The sequence below is a fragment of the Simochromis diagramma genome, unplaced genomic scaffold (genome assembly GCF_900408965.1).
Source record: "Simochromis diagramma unplaced genomic scaffold, fSimDia1.1 OVJJ01000747.1, whole genome shotgun sequence".
Taxonomy (NCBI): domain Eukaryota; kingdom Metazoa; phylum Chordata; class Actinopteri; order Cichliformes; family Cichlidae; genus Simochromis; species Simochromis diagramma.
Window position 1 is genome coordinate 198,487 of NW_024386897.1, and position 18,585 is coordinate 217,071.

The following is an 18,585-nucleotide window of genomic DNA, read 5'->3' on the forward strand; positions in this document are numbered from 1 at the left end:
TTCACATAGATTATAAAGAAGTATAACAGGAACGCCTGTCGGACCATCAGGTCTCCAGTTGCCCGTGTCCACAGAGATTGTAGTAAAGGTTGAGTTCAGGAGATTTTCTCTCTGCACATTAAGTTTCTTCAAACAGTTCTTTCTGTAAATAGAATAGAATAGAATAGAATAGAATTCAACTTTATTGTCATTGCACATGCACAGGTACAGGGCAACGAAATGCAGTTTGCATCCATCCAGAAGTGCTTTAGTGATATAGATATATTACAATATATATTAGCAATAATATAGATATGTGAGTATATTACAGAAATGGGTCTATTATGGTATGTTATAATGTACACGGTATGAAATATGTTGTGAATATTCTATAACTATAAGTATGTACAGGCTGTAGTGAGTACAAGCTATGTACAGGCTATGAACAGGATATAAATATGAAAAACTATACAGAATATGAAATAAATAACTTTACAGAATCTGAGATATACAGCTATACAGAAATGGGAACTATGCAAGTTGTAAACAGTTGTAGGATTAAAGATTATCGAATGTACAGAATGATTATTTACACAGAGCTATACAGTAGTGCAGTTAAGATAAGTGAGGGTGTAGATAGTTTCTACAGAGGCTATATAAAGTGCTGGTGGTTGTGAGTGGTGGTTCAGTCCATGTTATTATTGTGTGTTTGAGGGTACAGTTGTCCATTGTGTGTGTGTGTATGTTCAGTCCATGAGTTTAACGTGGGTCAGATGTCAGGAGGCAGAGTTCAGGAGTCTGACAGCTGTGGGGAAGAAGCTGTTCCGGTACCTGGTGGTCTTAGTCCGGAGGCTCCTGTGGCGCCTCCCAGAGGGCAGGAGGGTGAAGAGTCCATGCGATGGGTGACTGGGGTCTTTGATGATTTTCCCAGCCCTTTTCAGACACCGCTTCCTGTAGATGTCATTTATGGCAGGAAGTGGTGCTCCGGCGATGCGCTGGGCAGTTTTCACGACCCTCTGCAACGCCTTCCGGTCCGAGGCAGAGCAGTTCCCGTACCAGACTGTTATACAGTTGGTCAGGATGCTCTCGATGGTGCAGCGATAGAAGTTCACCAGGATGTCTGAGGACAGGTGGTTTTTCCTCAGAGCCCTCAAGAAGAAGAGGCGCTGGTGAGCCTTCTTGACCAGCTTGGAGCAGTTGGTCATCCAGATGAGATCCTCGGAGATGTGGACTCCCAGGAACTTGAAGCTGCTCACACGCTCCACAGCCGTCCCCTTAATGTGGATGGGTGGATGTGGGTCAGCATTCCTCCTGTAGTCCACGATGAGCTCCTTGGTCTTCTCGGTGTTAAGCAGCAGGTTGTTTCTGTCGCACCACTCAGCCAGACGATCCACCTCCTCCCTGTAGGCGGCCTCATCGTTGTCACTGATGAGGCCAATCACCGTGGTGTCATCTGCAAACTTAATGATGGTGTTGGAACCATCAGCAGGTCTGCAGTCGTGGGTGAAGAGGGAGTAGAGGATAGGGCTCATCACACAGCCTTGTGGTACACCGGTGTTCATTGTGATGGTAGATGAGCAGTGGTTATCCAGCCGGACGTGTTGGGGGCGGTTGGTCAGGAAGTCCAGTAACCATTTGCAGATGAGGGAACTGATGCCCAGGTCTGTCAGTTTCCTGATGAGTTGTGAGGGGTGGATTGTATTGAATGCTGAACTGAAGTCTATAAACAGCATTCTGGCGTAGGTGTTGTTGTTGTCCAGGTGTGAGAGGACAGAGTGCATTGCGATGGAGACTGCATCCTCTGTGCTCTTGTTCTGGCGGTATGCGAATTGGGGGGGGTCCGGGGTGGGGGGGAGACAGGATTTGAAGTGTGCTAGGACCAGTCGCTCTAAGCACTTAGTGATGATGGGGGTGAGTGCTACTGGGCGGTAATCATTGAGGCAAGATGGGTTGGAGTTTTTGGGTATCGGGACGATGGAGGTGGATTTGAAGCAGGCCGGTACCACAGCGTGGGCCAAGGACAGATTGAATATGTCTGTGAGCACTCCTGCAAGCTCCCCAGAACACGCTCTGAGAACACGCCCGGGGATGCCATCAGGGCCTGCAGCCTTGTGGACATTGATCCTGCTCAGCACCGCTCCTACATCGGTGGGGGAGAGAGTCAGAGGTTGGTGGTCTGGCATCATGTCTGCTTTGGTTGTGGTTGTGGGGTTCCCTCGCTCAAAACGAGCATAAAAGTTGTTGAGCTTGTTGAGGAAGGAGACATCAGAGGATGCGGGGGAGGGTTTGGTGGTCCTGTAGTCTGTGATGGTCTGGAGTCCTTGCCACATGCGTCGGGGGTTGGAGTTGGAGAAGTGTTCTTCTACCTTCTTTTTGTAATGGTGTTTGGCTTTTTTGATGCCCTTCTTTAGATTAGCCCTGGCTGTACTGTAGGCGTGTGCATCTCCTGACCTAAAGGCGGTGTTGCGGGCCTTCAGGAGGAGACGAACATCCCGGTTCATCCAAGGCTTCTGGTTGGGGTACATGGTGATCCGTTTCTGGGTGGTGACACTGTCTGTGGTTTTGGAGATGTAATCCAGTACAGATGAGGCGTACTGGTCCAGGTCTGTGTGGGTGAACATATTCCAGTCTGTGTTTTTAAATCTGTCCTGGAGCACTGCGTCTGTCCCCTCTGGCCACACTTTAATTGTCCTCACAGCAGGTTTCACACGTTGGATGAGTGGTGAATACCGAGGTGTGAGGAACAGGGAGAGATGGTCCGATTGTCCAATGTGGGGGAGGGGTGTGGCTTTGTAGGCTCCAGCCAGGTTGGAATACACATGGTCTAAATGTCACTGAGTAAAAAGTACTTCAACATTTAGATGGAGTGTTGAAGTCTTTGTCACGGTGTGAGCCGTATAGACCCAAAACAGATACAACACGGGCACCAGATGTGTGTGTCAGGTATTTATTAGTGAAAAACGTGAAAAACATGAATACTCACTGGTGTGGAGTTCAGTTGCTATATACAGGTGGAGTGAAACAGTGACTAAGTGTAGGCAGTGATGACAATGATCACATGGGAATTAACTACACAAGTATACTTGGGACTGGGGTAATATGTACAAGGGTAAGGCAGAAATACACAGTGAACTGCATTTACTATGGCGGACACTTGGCAAAGAAGTAGGCTAAAGATTACTGCTTTGATGTTACTCTGGTGAAGACTGTGATTGTGGGCAAAGTTTTTACTTCACAGTTTATCATTATAAAAATACAAAACGTAAAAAATATCAGTCTTGACCTCTGTGTGCAGATCCAACTAATAAACAAAGAGAAATAATCAACAGCTCACACTGAGTGAAGCTGGTCACAGGTCAGTTTGAGACAAACAACTTTAATACGTTGACACCATGATTGTGACTGAAGTGAAGGCACGCTTACATTAATGTGATGCCTCAGATATTTTTTTTTTAAACGGGTATTTTTCCAAGTTAGTTTAAAAAAAAAAATCTCTCATGGTAAATGGCCTGTATTTTTATAGCGCTTTACTAGTCCCTAAGGACCCCAAAGCGCTTTACACATCCAGTCATCCACACATTCACACACTGGTGATAGCAGCTACATTGTAGCCACAGCCACCCTGGGGTACACTGACAGAGGCGAGGCTGCCGGACACTGGCGCCACCGGGCCCTCTGACCACCACCAGTAGGCAACGGGTGAAGTGTCTTGCCCAAGGACACAACGACCGAGACTGTCCAAGCCGGGGCTCGAACCGGCAGCCTTCCGATTACAAGGCGAACTCCCAACTCTTGAGCCACGATCATAGTCAATAATAAATAAATAATCTCAAGTGCTGTAAATAAAATGAAAATGCTGAGAGTTTCCTCCAGAGTGAGACCTCTGTCACAGTTCAGAGGATCTACGGCAGCAGAGACCTTCATGGACACTAAAAGTCTCAAACACACAACAACAACATCACACTGACTCCACTCTGACATCACTGATCAATAATCAAAGAACACACAGCTCAAACTGATTGATCAGCCATCAGAGGAGTCGGATCAATGGAGCTGCTTCTGTTCCTGATGTCCCCTGTTTGATCCTGGACCTGAACTCTGCCTGCAGAGGAGACACAAGACAGTCAGACAGGAACTAAGAAACAAACAAACAAACAAACAAACAAACAAACCTTTGACTGTGAGGAATACTGTTTTGTATCTCTTGATCTCCTCTGTTTTGACTACACATCTGTATTCTCCACTGTCACTCGCTTTGGGCTGTTTCAGGGTCAGACTGAGGTCTCCAGTTTTCAGCAGGTCTTCATTCATCTTCGTTCGGTCTCTGTAAACCTGGTGCTGTTCTTCAGGCTGGTCAGAGCCGTTCTTATACACGTGGACCATCCTATCACCACTGATCTTCCACTGCACTTTGGCATCTTCAGGCAGGTTTTCTGTTGTTTTGAAGGACAGCTGGACAGATCCCGCCCCCTCATTCACCTCCACCTGACAGACTGAGAGGACAACAAACAAAGGACAGACAGACAGCAGGTTCAGAGCTATAGAGAAATCTGTAGGACAATAATGTGTAGACTCTGTTAGAATTTATTTTTTTCTTTAAGGCTCACATAGCCCCATTATTGTTTTTTATGCAATGACCTCACAAATTGTATCACACATTTGTTTCATTCTTTACTGCACAGAGATATGTTTTGTAGAATAGTTTTGGATTTAGACTGTTAGACTTAGACACTAACAGATATGAACAGGGAGAAGGAATTTGAGGTGGATGGTCTGCCTGGATGGTGATGGCACCAGAAAGCATAAAGATTTAAGGTGGACTCTCCTAGAGAAAAACAGGGCTATAAATTCTGCTGTTAGGGAATGCTCTCTTTCCCCCCTTCTCTCTCTCTACAAGCCTGACTGGATGACAAGCAATGGTTGCCATGGTGACGCGAGAAGAGATGTCTCCATACAGATGCTGGAAAGGTGCAGAAGATGAAACATGTGGCTGACATGGCGTCTAAAGGCTTCGTCCAATGTTTTAACCAATCGGGTTAAAACTGTTTTTACCACATGCAATAAAAGCACTCTATCATCAGGAGCATTATCTTTAGTGGACATGCTGCCAGTGGTAGAATGGGGAAAAACCCATCACTCATCAGTCGTCAGAGACTACAGTGAGGTGCAAAGAATCCCAGAAAAAGAAAAAGTACAAGTGGCTACAGCAACATGAGATTTCAGAACAAAACAGAAGAGATAGAAGAAGCAAGAAGAAGAACCACAGTGGATCTGTGGGAATGAGAGTGAATGGGAGATTTTCTGGGACAGTAAAAGAAGGAGAAAACTGATGATTTAGAGATAGAGAGCTCAGAAAGAGAGTACTGTTACTATTGATTTCAGGAGTCAGACGAAGATGAAGAGAAGAGATTCGCCCTATCACAAGAATAATTCACAAGATCTTAGACACAGATGGAACAAACTTGGAGCTTTCATCCAAAGGTACTGATGTCACCAAGAATTGCATTGTCTGGCCAGCCTGTGTACATGCCATCTGTCCATCATGACATGGACTAGTTGCCAAACTCCACCTCTGACAATTCAATTCAATTCAATTTTGTTTATATAGCTCCAAATCACAACAATAATCGCCTTAAAGTGTGTTTTTTTACTGTACAGTAGATCGTACAATAATAGATACAGAGAAAAACCCAACAATCATATGACCCCCTATGAGCAAGCACTTTGGCGACAGTGGGAAGGAAAAACTCCCTTTTAACAGGAAGAAACCTCCGGCAGAACCAGGCTCAGGGAGGGGCGGGGCCATCTGCTGCGACCGGTTGGGGTGAGAGAAGGAAGACAGTGCGGGACAGCAATTACTTCAGTCAAGTTAGAAATGGACTTTGGCAGCACTTTAGAGCCACCTATCCAGGAACTGAAGATTAGGAGCACTGAGAGGGCTAAACTCCAGTCAATTCAAGAACATCTAAGGAGAGTGGCTAAGATTTGGGAGGCACACACTAGAAGGAGGCCAGATATTTCAGATGAAATAAAAATGCAGGCACCATTGTGAACTAGGACTATCACAGGGGTGCAGGAAAGCCTGGATAGAGTTGTAGGTCTGGGCTCCATGGCAGACAACATATGGACGCATCACCTCCTAGTGCCTGGGCTGATTTTTGTTGTTGTTGTTATTGTTGAAATCTTACAGGTGGCATATGTATGTGTATGTGTGAATGTTCAAAGTGTGTCTCTGTAGGAATTCATCACATCCTGTATAGGTGGTGTTCTAGAGCCATCTTGAAATGCCCATGTCTGAAATCAATAAAATATGTCAACCAGGCCTGAAGCATGTGCAAAATTTCATGTATTTTTGAAGCATGTTAAGGACCGCAAAAAGGCATAAAATAATAAATGGAGCAGATACATCAGGACCTTCACAGTGTTCTTGACTCCCAATTATAATGGCTGCAGATGCTGATGGTAATAGTCTAATTAAATCTCAGCTAACAAAGCCTGGACTTCAGTGTTGGTGCAGTACTCTGTATTTTGTTCAAGAATAATAGAATAAACCACTGTTCACAGCTTATAAGTATCTGGATTTCATTTAATATACTTTGCAGTGATAATGTGTGTTGGTATTTTTATGTTCTACTTCATCAGATATTCTTCTGTATGGAAACAAGTCCCTGCAAAGTACTGACAACATCTGTTTGTCACAGTTAGGCTCATATTGTAAGAAATCAATGCCAAAAATGGACCTTAGATTTCGCATACATGCTTACACGAGGCTGCACTGACCTCTGACCTTCAGCTCCACCTTTCTCTTCAGCAGAATCTTTCCCTCCCTGCTGAGGAGGATGCAGGTGTAGGTGTTTGTGTCCCAGTCTGTGGGGTATTTCAAGGTCAGACTGAGGTCTCCAGTTTTCAGCAGGTCTTCATTAATCTCTGTTCGGTCTCTGTAAACCTGGTGCTGTTCTTCAAACTGATCAGAGCCGTTCTGATATATGTGGATCTTTCTGTATGAACCGTCTTTCCACTCCACTTTAACGTCTTTGGGCAGGTGAGCTTTGATTTCAACGGGCAGTTGAACAGACTCAATGCCTGAATCCACCTCCACTTTGGGGACTGAGAATAGAACAAAGCAGAAAATGAGCTGAACAGCCAGCAGCAGCAACACTGAGCAGCATTGACTGGATGGGACTCAGACAGTTTCTCTATAACTGCAGGGCTTCCTGCGCTGCTGTTAGTCAGACACGGATCAACAGGTTGTGGATAGAAAGCAGATTCCTTCAGCAGAGGATCCATATCACACTTGAAGCATGTCGTCGGGAAACAATCAGTGAAAATGGGACACTTTGAGCCAATTTGAGCCTCAATCTCTGAACATAGATGGTGCAGAGTTATGAATGGTCCTGTTTTTGTTGGGGTTTTTATCATTTATTTTATGGCTTGCTGTACTAACGTTTTTCAATAAATTAATAAATAAATGGTCTTTGCACTTTAAGCTTTAGGAATGAAGCAGTAATAAATTGTCGGAGCCTCCACTTAGCAAGAATAAACTTTCAATTACTTTAAATCTTACAAATTGCTTATTTTAACTCCTTTCTCTTTTAATTGTTTTAAGTAACTGAAAACACCTGAAATGAACTATAAATGCACACCATATTAATTACTTTGAGCCAAATTGATATCTATCTATCCACACACACACACACACACACACACACACACACACACACACACACACACACACACAAATAAATATAAAAACAAGCCAACTTATTCCTGATCCAAATGTCTTCATGTCAAGTTTAAAATGTTTTCTATCACTCATGTGTACCATCAATCACAATTTAGGAATTCTAGAGTAAAAAAAAAAAAAAACAACAACACATACATACAAAGAATCAAAGGAAAAAACAACAACCTGTGATTTTGACTTTGAGCAGTACTTTTTTGTATCTATTGATCTTCCCGTAGACTTTACATCTGTATTCTCCACTGTCTCTCTCTGTGGGCTGTTTCAGGGTCAGACTGAGGTCTCCAGTTTTCAGCGGGTCTTTATTAATCTTCGTTCGGTCTCTGTAAAACTGGTCCTGTTCTTCAGGCTGGTCAGAGCCGTTCTTAAACACATGGACCATCCTATCACCACTGACCTTCCACTGCACTTTGGCATCTTCGGGCAGGTTTTCTGTTGTTTTGAAGGGCAGCTTGACAGACTCCACCCCCTCCTCCACCTCCACCTGACAGACTGAGAGGACAACAAATACAACATGAGCTGTTCAGACAGCAGCTGGCTTTTCAGTGTTGCAGAGAAAACTGAGGGACAGAAGCATATCTGAGTAGAAGGTAACAGGACAGATACCTAGAAAGTCAAAACAAGTTCAAAATATTAGAGATGATCAGAGTCTGATGGTGCTATTTTTGTCCATTTCCTACTTTACAGCAATTTCTCCTGTCAGTGTGGAGCTTTTGTCTGGGTCTTTTTGTCGTAGATATAAAATGGAACATTTGTATTTCTAAAAAAGATTCAAGGTCAAACAGCATCACTGAAAATTTAATTCAGTCAAATCAAATGAATTCCTTCAAAGTTGATGATCTGATAACATCAGATGGACTGTTTCCTCAAAGCAAACTGAATCATTGGCTGGGCTGCTTCCCACTTCCAGACACTCCCCGAGGCCACTGCCCACTGAGAAGTTTATTAACAGTTATTTTTCTGTTTGGATCCACACCACAGACAGAAGTACCACTAATGTGATATAAGAATCAAGCACCACCTTTAATATGCTTAAATGATTTGAGAAGTTAAGTGGGCAATGGCGAGAAGGTTAGCACTGTTGCCTGAGTTTGACTCCACCGCCTGGCTGGGGCCTGTCTGTGAAGATTTTGCATTTTCTTTCTGTCTGCGTGGGTTCTGTCCAGGTACTCTGGCTTCCTCCCACAGGTCAAAGATATTATTGTTTGGTTAGCTTCTAAATTGCCCATAAATGTGAATGTGAATGGTTGTCTGTCTCTCTGTGTTAACAACAGATTGTGATCTGCAACACATTGGCAATCTATCCTTGGTGTATCCACCTCCTGCCCCATGGTAGCTGGGGTAAGCTACAGGCACCCACCTACCTCTGCTCTGAACTAATTAGGCAAAAGAAAATGGATGCAGAAATCAATGTCAAAAATGGCGTTCAGATTTCAAGCACACGCTGACCTTGGACCTTCAGCTCCACTTGTTTCTTCATCAGGATGTTTCCCTCCTTGTAGACGGTGCAGGTGTAGGTCTTTGTGTCCCAGTCTGTGGGGTATTTCAGGGTCAGACTGAGGTCTCCAGCTTTCAGCAGGTCTTTATTCACCTTTGTTCGGCCTCTGTAAACCTTGTCCTGTTCTTCAAGCCGGTCAGAACCGTTCTTATAGACGTGGACCTTCCTGTTCTCTCTGTCTATCCACTCTGCTTTTACATCTTCAGGCAGATTTTCTGTGGTTGTGAAGGGCAGTTGGACAGACTCACTGTCCGAAACCCTGTTCACCTTGATACCTGACAGCACAACAAAGCAGAAAATGAGCTTTCTTCTTATATAATGTGACACAGGGTTCTTTTTACAAGACTGTAACCTTACAAACAAGTGGAGCCTGTTTCTCTCTTAAGCCCAGAAAATTACAGATGAGTTTGGGATCCTTGTAACATATTTCTAGCTCACCATGGGGTATGTGGCTGTTGGGGTGTGCTTTAACTGCACAGCTGTAGAGTGGTGTGGAAACAGTGCCTGTAAAACTGAAGGACCTGTCTTCCATAGCTCATTAACCTTTTTCCTCTTATACAGGAAACTGCACAGCAGACATCCGCATGAGCTTGTGAGCAGTCGGCACTCCACAGCCAGGCACGTTAAATAGACAATTAGAAGTATTTATAGTGTGTGCAAACCACAACTTGACTCTCATCCTTACTGAAAAGCATCGACAGTGGCAAGGCCCGCTACCACAACTACATACAAATGAAAACTAACTTTGCTTTGATCCCTGAGCTTGATCTACAGCACTGACCTCTGACTTTCAGCTTCACTTGTTTCTTTTTCAGGATGTTTCCCTCCCTGCTGTAGACGGTGCAGGTGTAGATGTCAGTGTCCCAGTCTGTGGGGTACTTCAGGGTCAGACTAAGGTCTCCAGTTCTCACCAGTTCTTTATTCATCTGTGTTCGATCTTTATAATCTTGGTCTTGTTCTTCCAGCTGGTCAAAGCCATTCTGATAAACATGGACCTTCTCATAGTCACTGTCCATCCACTCCACTCTAGCATCTTCAGGCAGGTTAGTCCTGGTTTTGCAGGGTAACAGGACGGTCTCCACCCCTGAAACCACCTCTACTGTGTAAACTGAGAGGACACCAAAAATATGAGCTGTACAGAAAAAAGCAACAACACTGAGCATGATTTACATTTAGTAGTTGAAGTGAAATATTTCAAGTCAAAACACATTTTACTAATCAGTCAGATTATGCCACTGAACAGAGAATATATTGCCTTTGTTGTTTTTCCAATCAGCGTCACAGCTGTCTGTTTCTTAAAGACCTCAACATCACTGTCACCTGTCCAGAGACAAGCTTTGTTGTTGTTCTTTGAAAGAGAAACAAGTAGTTCACTGCAGGAAACAACTAGTTACCTGGGGGCATCTTGGGAAGCAAATTCAGGATATCCAGGCTTTAATTGTGTTACCTGACCCCAGTCAGAGATCATGTTTATTAACAAAGTGATCATCAACTTTCTTTGTTAGCTAGGCTTTCTGCTCCAGATACTGAGCAACTGTATTGAGTTGAAGGTTAAAATATTTGAGGTAAATTGGTCTTAAAAATCTCATAAATGTATATCATATGAAATACAAATAAAAATGAACTGCGTTCTGCCCTATGACCACAGCACTGACCTCTGACACTGAGTTTCACAGTTTTTGTCAAGATGTCTCCCTTCATACTGTAGACGGTGCAGGTGTAGGTGTTTGTGTCTTCATCTGTGGGATATTCAAGAGTCAGACTGAGGTCTCCAGTTTTCAGCAAGTTTCTATTCATCTTCGTTCGTTCTCTGTAAAACTCGTCCTGTTCTCCAGGCTGATCAGAGCCGTTCTGATATATGTGGATCTTCCTGTTGTCTCTGTTTGTCCACTCCACTTTAGAGTCTTTGAGGGATCCGACTATGGCTTTGCAGGGCAGCTGGACAGACTCCACCCCTGAATCCACCACCACCTTGTAATCTGAGCGGACAACAAAGCACAACATGATGACATCAGCAGCAGCTGTGATGGTCACATGACCTCCCTGTCCCCTCCTTGTCTTCTGGTCTCAGTCAGATTGTGTCTCAGTTTGTTCCTGACTCGTTCTTTGGTAACTAGTCTGCAGCGTCCTGTAAAGTGCTGCAGACATGTTGGATGAAGAAGCACAGACAGACTGAGCCTCCACAGTCGGCCATGTCTCACACACATCAGCACAGAAACCATGAAGATCTCATGTGTCTGAACATCTGAAGCTCTCCACCACATGACTGAGCACAACTCAAGGAGGAACATTTACTGAAGCTGCTGCAACATTTACTGTCAGCATGTTTCCATGTCAGCTGCTGTTTACCACCACAGAAGAAGAACAGCTTGTCCACATGCAGCCTCTGTGTCAGATCACTGCAGTGAAGCACACACACTGTTTAGTAAAGTCATGTTGTGGAGCTGTTTCACTGATCAATGACTGAGTCTGAAGGAGGTTTTCTGACTTCTGGAACAAACCTGGAAGTTTCTCTTCAGCTCTCTGTATCAGCTGTTTGTAACTCTCAACTCTTTCAGCTTCTGGAACAAGTTTGTGTGAGCCACAGTCAAGGAGCCACCAGAGGACACCTGCTGACCATCGGCATTATGGGTAGTGTAGTAGGAGACACTCACCTGACATGAAATAGTGCCGGAAATGAAATAATAGAACCGCAGAAATAACAAGAAGAATCAGGAGAACCAGGAGAGCTTTGGCCCAGGATGGAAATGGTTCTGTGATGAAAAGAAAACGAAATGTTTTCTGACCTGTGTCCACAACATTGACCTCTGACCTGTAAGTACAGCACTGACCTTTGACCTGCAGCACTACTTTCCATCTGAGGATGTCTTTGTCCCTGTAGATGGTGCAGATGTATCGTCCTGTGTCTCTCTCTGTGGGGTGTTTCAGGGTCAGACTGAGGTCTCCAGTTCTCAGCAGGTCTTCATTCATCTTCGTTCGGTCTCTGTAAACTTCATCCTGAGTCATAAGTTGGCCACTTTGGTTTGAATACTCATGGACCACCATGAGTCCGAGGTCAGAGCGAGTCCACTCCACTCTGGTGGCCTCGGGTATGTTAGGTTTTGTTTTGCAGGGCAGGATGACAGACTGTGAGCCTACCTCCACCTTCACGTCCACCTGCTGATCTGAAAGGATAAGAAAACAACCGTAGAATCAGCTGCACTGACACTGATTGTAAATGGAGCTTGGCTCAGTATCCACATTCCTGATCTTTGATTCTGTTCTGTAAACATTAATAATGTACCAAAACAGTCTTTGGCTCTTTTTGTTTTCTATTGTAACTGGAATTTATGTAATATTGCTACACTCACAAATGGGTGAGGGATCACAATGAATATTATGGGCATTAAATCACCTGCTTATCATCAAATCACTTGTTCTGACACATCTAAGGAAAGGAAATTCTGATTGTTTCATATTGGCTGATGTGTAAAAGGTCATATTTTGAGTGACTGAGCTCAGCTTTTTGGTGTGGCTTCCACAGCAGTCCTAGTTTCTTACTGCGCTGGTTTCATCAAGACATTTAGAACAATTTAGTTAGCTTCAGCTTTGCCTGACCTTTGTCTGCAGCACTGACTTCTGACCTATAAGTACAGCAGGTTTTAGGGTTTGACCTTTGATATGCAGTTGGATGCTTCTCAGTCTCCGTTCACTTTCTCCTGCACTGATGGAGCAGGTGTAGTTGCCCGAGTCAGTCTTTGTTGGCCTTCTCAGAGTAAGGGTGAAATCTTTTGTGATGAGAGCATAGGGATTCATTGATGTGCGCCCTTTGTACTGCTGGATCTGCCCATTAAGATCATCTCCTCCTTTTCCTCGTAGGTGGACAGGTTTGGGAACAAGATCATTGAGAGTCCAGATAACTGTGGAGTCCTCAGGTATGAAACCTGAGTACAGGCAGGGCAGGAGGACAGATCTTTCTCCCTCATAAACTTCTACCACAACAGCCAATGTGGTATACTGGGAAACTGAGCACGAACAGAAAGAACCCAAATTTACTAAAAAACAAGAAATACTAAATGTAATCAGAAACATGAATTCAAGGAACGAACTCTTTGTTATTTACATTTTAAAATGAGTGAACAAGCTGCACCCTGAATAACCTCAGTGCACCGTGAATCAGAATATCATCAGTTCTGTGCAGCAGTGAAGAGAAACACTATTCCTCCAAAACATTCTCTCAGATACTGAGCAGGGCAAGATAACACAAGCCTACACTTACAAAAATGGACTGATTGGATATCCAAAAACATGCATTATACATGTTTCTCTCTGGAAGCTGAAGATGCTGAGACAGCTGAAGGATGAAGGATAACTAAGTTTTTTTTAAATTGATTAAAACTCTTTTGTTAGAAAATTAATTATTAAAGAATGAAAATTATAAAAACAGTGAGGAGTCTTGAGCTACAGGAGGGTCTATGGGGCCGTGTCAGCCAAGGCTCGTGTCTCTCTATTTCAGTACCACGCCAAGTCATGGAGAAGGAGGAAAAAAAACGGACGTAGCGCACGGCCAAGGGTTGCGAAAGTGAGGGAAAGATTTTTGAATAAGGATATTAGCAGTGTTTTATTTTTTCATTGTCAACAACATACGTCACCATTATCCATTTCTTACTTGGCTCTCGGTGAAGGCGGTCGCACTTTTCTCCTCTCCTCCTTCCCCTTATCTTCCCTGCTTAGCCTCTTGTGTCCTTGTCTTGTCTTGTGTGCATTACTTTCCCTGGAACAGTCTCTCACTGTCGTTCTCTAAAACCTAACAGAGAATTATGGATTTGATCAACTGGTCTCTGAACGCTATTGACACCCTCTTCTCAACGAGAAGTCTGGGCTCGGGAGAGCCTGAGTGCCCTGGAGGGACTTTCCCTGCCGGATACACGATGGATGGGTGGCAGACCTGGAGGATCTTGTGCCTGGCGGGACTGTCGATCGAGGACGCTGAGGATATTTACCTATTCGGAACCATGATAACAGGGTTCTTGCTGATCGGAGCTGGCTTGGCCCTGACTTATCAGAGAAATAAGAGAGCGGAACCAGCTGTTCAAATCCCCCCTAAGCTGACCGCTGGAATTGACGCGATGGGACGAGGCGCGGCCTCCCACACCGAACGCAGTATGGTTAACACCTTGGAGACGCTTACAGCTGCCGTGAAGACTCAAACTAACACCATTGAGCGTATGATGGGATACATCAGAGAGGGGCCTGCTCACAATAACACCCTTGAGCGGAAGTTGGATAACATCGTAGAACGGCTCACTGCAGCTGTGGGGTCTCAGAATCAAAAGAATGACAACACCACGGAACAGAAGCTTGATACCATCATGGGGAGGCTCGCAGCGCTCCAACGGGAAATCGAGGCCCCAGTGTCAGAGTGCTAAATTTACTGCTCGCATAAAGGAGAAATCAACAATATTCTACATTTGGACACCATGGCGCCAGCTGCTCAGGCCCAAGGCTGGAGCCCACCAAAACAACTCCCTGATAACGACTGTGTGATGACTATTCTTCCCATCCCATGAAGGACACCTGGATCGGCTGGAGGACTGTTTACTTAGCCTGATAGGCCGAAGGACACTGTCTCCGCTGAACTTTGGACACGCACACACACACACTTACACTGATAAGCACGCACTCATCCCCCTCCCTTCCAAGCGCCTTCGATGCTTGTTCCTGCGGGGGAAGACAGCGGGTCTGTGTGCCGCGCTGAAATGATAGCGCTGTATAGGACGACTGCTGTGTTCCTTCGGATCACCCCCCACCACCCTATCCATCCCCTGTGGCTTGTCATGTGCTCTGATGTTGTGATGTGGACATTAATGTGCTCTCTGTGCAGAGGAGTTTTTTTGTTTCCTGTTCTCATGCTGTCCTCCCATAGGTTGCCCAGCGTGTGAAGAGGTCTCTTTTTTTTCCTCTTGTACTTTTCCCAATGTTGTGTAATTTTTTCAGTGTTATTCTCCCAACGCTGCCGACTGTATTCCCTTGTGTTGTCTTGTTGTTGTGTGTGTAAGTCGGGGGGGGGGGTCCTATTCCTCTGTGGGGCAACCTGCATATGGCCAATAAAGCATTCATTCATTCATTCAGAGTCCAAGCCTCACTTTCTGTCTTCTTTCTTGAATGCTTTTTTGTTGCAAGACAATGTTTCATATTTCTTTTGGAAAGGTTGAGCATTATAATCCTTTTATAATTATAGTATCTATCCATTTCTTTCTCCAGCCTTTTTAGGGAACACCAAGGCGTTCCCAGGCCAGCTGAGAGATATAATCTCTCCACCATGTCCTAGGTCTACCCTGGGGCCTCCTCCCAGTTGGACATGTCTGGAATAGCTTACCCAGGAGATGCCCAGAAGGCATCATAGTTCACCTCAACTGGCTCCTTTTGAAATGGAGGAGCAGCAGCCCCTTCTGAGCCCCTGTTGGAAGGCTAAACTCCTCAGCCTATCGCTAAGGGAGAGGCCGGCCAGCTACCCTTCGGAGAAAGCTCATCATGTGGACAGTAAATGCCAGCGATTTAGCCAACAAGTGACAGTAAAAATGGGCAAGAGAACACAGGCCAAACAGCTAAGACAATGAAGCACAACACACCAGACCATGCAGCCATTACAGGCACAGGTGCAGACGATACAACAAGCTGGTCTAAGTATACTAAGCTATAAGTATAGAGAGAGCAGCGGCAGCCAAACCATCCCAGCGTCCACGTCCCCGCTGTGCAGAGTGGGGTTTAAAATCTCAAAAATCTTTGTCTACAAAGAATTGTACAAAATGCATATCCAACTAAAAAATATGAATTTCTGTCTGTCGATTTAGAGCTGTGTCAGAGTTAACAGATATCAGTATCGCAGCTCACAGACAAATTTTTGACTACAACAGCAGCTGGCGTCGTGGTCTCTGACTTTTTTCAGCAGCAACCTCAGCAGAGTTAAATCCTCTGACAGCAACAAGGAACAAAAGAGATGAAAATTACAGTGGTCCTATTTTAATAAAGTAAATCAATAAAAGGAGGAATCCCGTGGTTCTTAAGAATCTATATATGACATAGAAATGTAGTTTTTCCACTATGGACTGTGAAAGAACTATAGAGGCTCTCGCTGTTTGCAGACTGATGGAGCTTCAATGTTTCCTAATGAACTTTTTCAGAGAACTGCTTTTTCCAGAACACTTTGAGGTAACTTGACAGAAACTCACTAAACTAAAATCCTGCCTCTGGCACCAGCCTTTCAGGTCCACTCAGGCCTGACATAAATGTCTTCATCACACGGCGAAGAAGTATAACAGCAACGGCTGTCGGACCATTGGGTTTTCCTGCTGCTGTCCAAAGACACATTTTGTGTCCAGGCAGAGAATTAAAGTCTGAATCAGATGCTTCTTATCAGAAGCTAATTGTTTCCAATATACACAGTTTATGTTAACTTTTCTCCAAGGATGTAGGCAGATTAAAAATACCTGACAAAGGAGAGGTTATTAAAGGTATTGAAGTAAAAACAGATGATGCAGTCCTATTAAAGAGAATAAGGAAAACCCAAAAGGTTGATTCGGTTCATCTATACGTAGCGTTTTCAGTGGCAGAAGTGAGTCATCACTCGTCCAAGTTTTGGATGGTGCGTTTCCAGGAATCTATGATTCATTCATAGATCAGTGCAAAAAACACAGGAAGCAAACACACACTGTAACGTGAGCTCATCTGAAAGCCACCAAGAAGAATCCAGAGATTTGAAAGTTGCTGCTTTGGATTGTTAGTTTGATCAGAATCAGAATCCAGTGTTTGATGGAAATCTCCTCCTGCTGCACTTCAACACATTAAAGAGAGAGAGATGAAAGAAAAGCTGATGATGAGAGCAGAGAGAGGAAGGTGTACTTACCGTGCAGGAGGATCACAAACACCACAAACATCTTCATGTTCCTGTCAAACTCAGAGACTCTTTAAAAGCCCTTCAGGACATCAGCTCACAGCAGCTTCACTTTCCTCTGCTGATCATCTACTGACACTCTCACACTGCTTCACTGTCACAGCTCAGAGTTCAGCTTCACACTTTGTTAAAGCACATCTGTGGAATGAAGTCCGACCGGCCACAGATCACACGTTTATGAGAACGGAGGCAGTGATTTGCTGGTTCACCTGTGGGGGCATGGCTAACAGAAAAGTGGATGAACAGGATGGAAAGTATGAGGAAACGGAACGCCTCCTCATAACTGAAACGTTTGTGCTAAAATGAAAGAGACTTAGTTTCATCACACTTTACTTTTAGCCTAATTAGTGGAAGCTAATATTCAGAAGAATGTATTTATAAATATCAGGGAGAAAACTGTGAGGTCAGATATTTGCTGATCTTTAAACTTTAAAATCACCACATTCCCACAGACCAATCAGATACAGGATATGAGGAATTATTCACCAGGTGGCCTTTATGACAGGATTCATCAGCTCTGAGCCTGATACTGAGGTGGAGAAACTCCAACATACCTGATAACCTGTGGAGTGTGAAAAGGAGTGCTACGGTACATTTCACCCTTGATTAAAGGCAAATATAACTCTGGATTATTAAGCAGAAGCAGTTAGTTACTCTTTTTACTTATAATAAAGAGAAACTGATGAATTTAATGAGTTATTTATTTTTATAGGCAGCACAAACTGTTTTAATCTGATCCAATTTCTCCTGTTAAATCGGTGTAGAGGAGGAAGATGTTTTTGTCTGTGTGCAAACAACTTCATATGTGTGAGACAGTTTGTTTCTGCAGGCAAAGAGGTGTTTAATGCCCTCAGGACAGAATCAACACAATGACTTCGATACCAAAGTTTCCATCTAACTTTTTTAAAATGCCCAAATTTTAATTCTCTGTGATGTTATGAGGTTTAAAAAAAGTCTTAAATCGAACTTTCCTGAAGCCCACATTCAGCCCCAAACACATCAGGAGCATCAGAAACACCACAGAAGAAGAACAACACTGATCAGATGAAACATTACAAAGTTTTTATTTCACAGTTTATCATTATAAAAATATAAAATGTAAAAATATCAGATTTGGCCTCATCTATTGTCCCTGTGCAGATCCAACCAATAAGCAAAGAGAAACAGTGAACAGCTCATACTGAGTGAAGCTGGTCACAGGTCAGTTTGAGACAAACAACTTTAATACTTTAGCACTATGAAAAGGTTTTATGACTGAAGTGAAGGCACGCTTGTGATTTTCTTTCATGTAGTAAAGTTAATATATTAGATGATACAAGATATCTTTAAAAGAAATCTCAATAATAAATAAACTCAACTGCTGCCACATGCAGAAGCACCAGGTGGCAACATAACCATAACCGTGAGGAAGTGTTGGCCAATCAAAAGCTCACA

The 18,585-nt window shown here is 43.9% G+C and overlaps 1 protein-coding gene across 1 annotated transcript in view; it reads right to left on the bottom strand.

Moving 5' to 3' along the window:
- The window catches only part of LOC120735044, a 146,092-nt gene that overhangs the window by 59,104 nt on the left and 68,403 nt on the right, over positions 1–18,585 (bottom strand). Inside the window, exons 9-11 of the mRNA XM_040034208.1 lie at positions 9,170–9,332; positions 7,889–8,212; positions 6,760–7,086 (exon numbers count right to left, since the gene is read on the bottom strand). Coding sequence (XP_039890142.1) covers positions 6,760–7,086; positions 7,889–8,212; positions 9,170–9,332 — 814 coding nt within the window. The remainder of the gene's footprint in view (positions 1–6,759; positions 7,087–7,888; positions 8,213–9,169; positions 9,333–18,585) is intronic.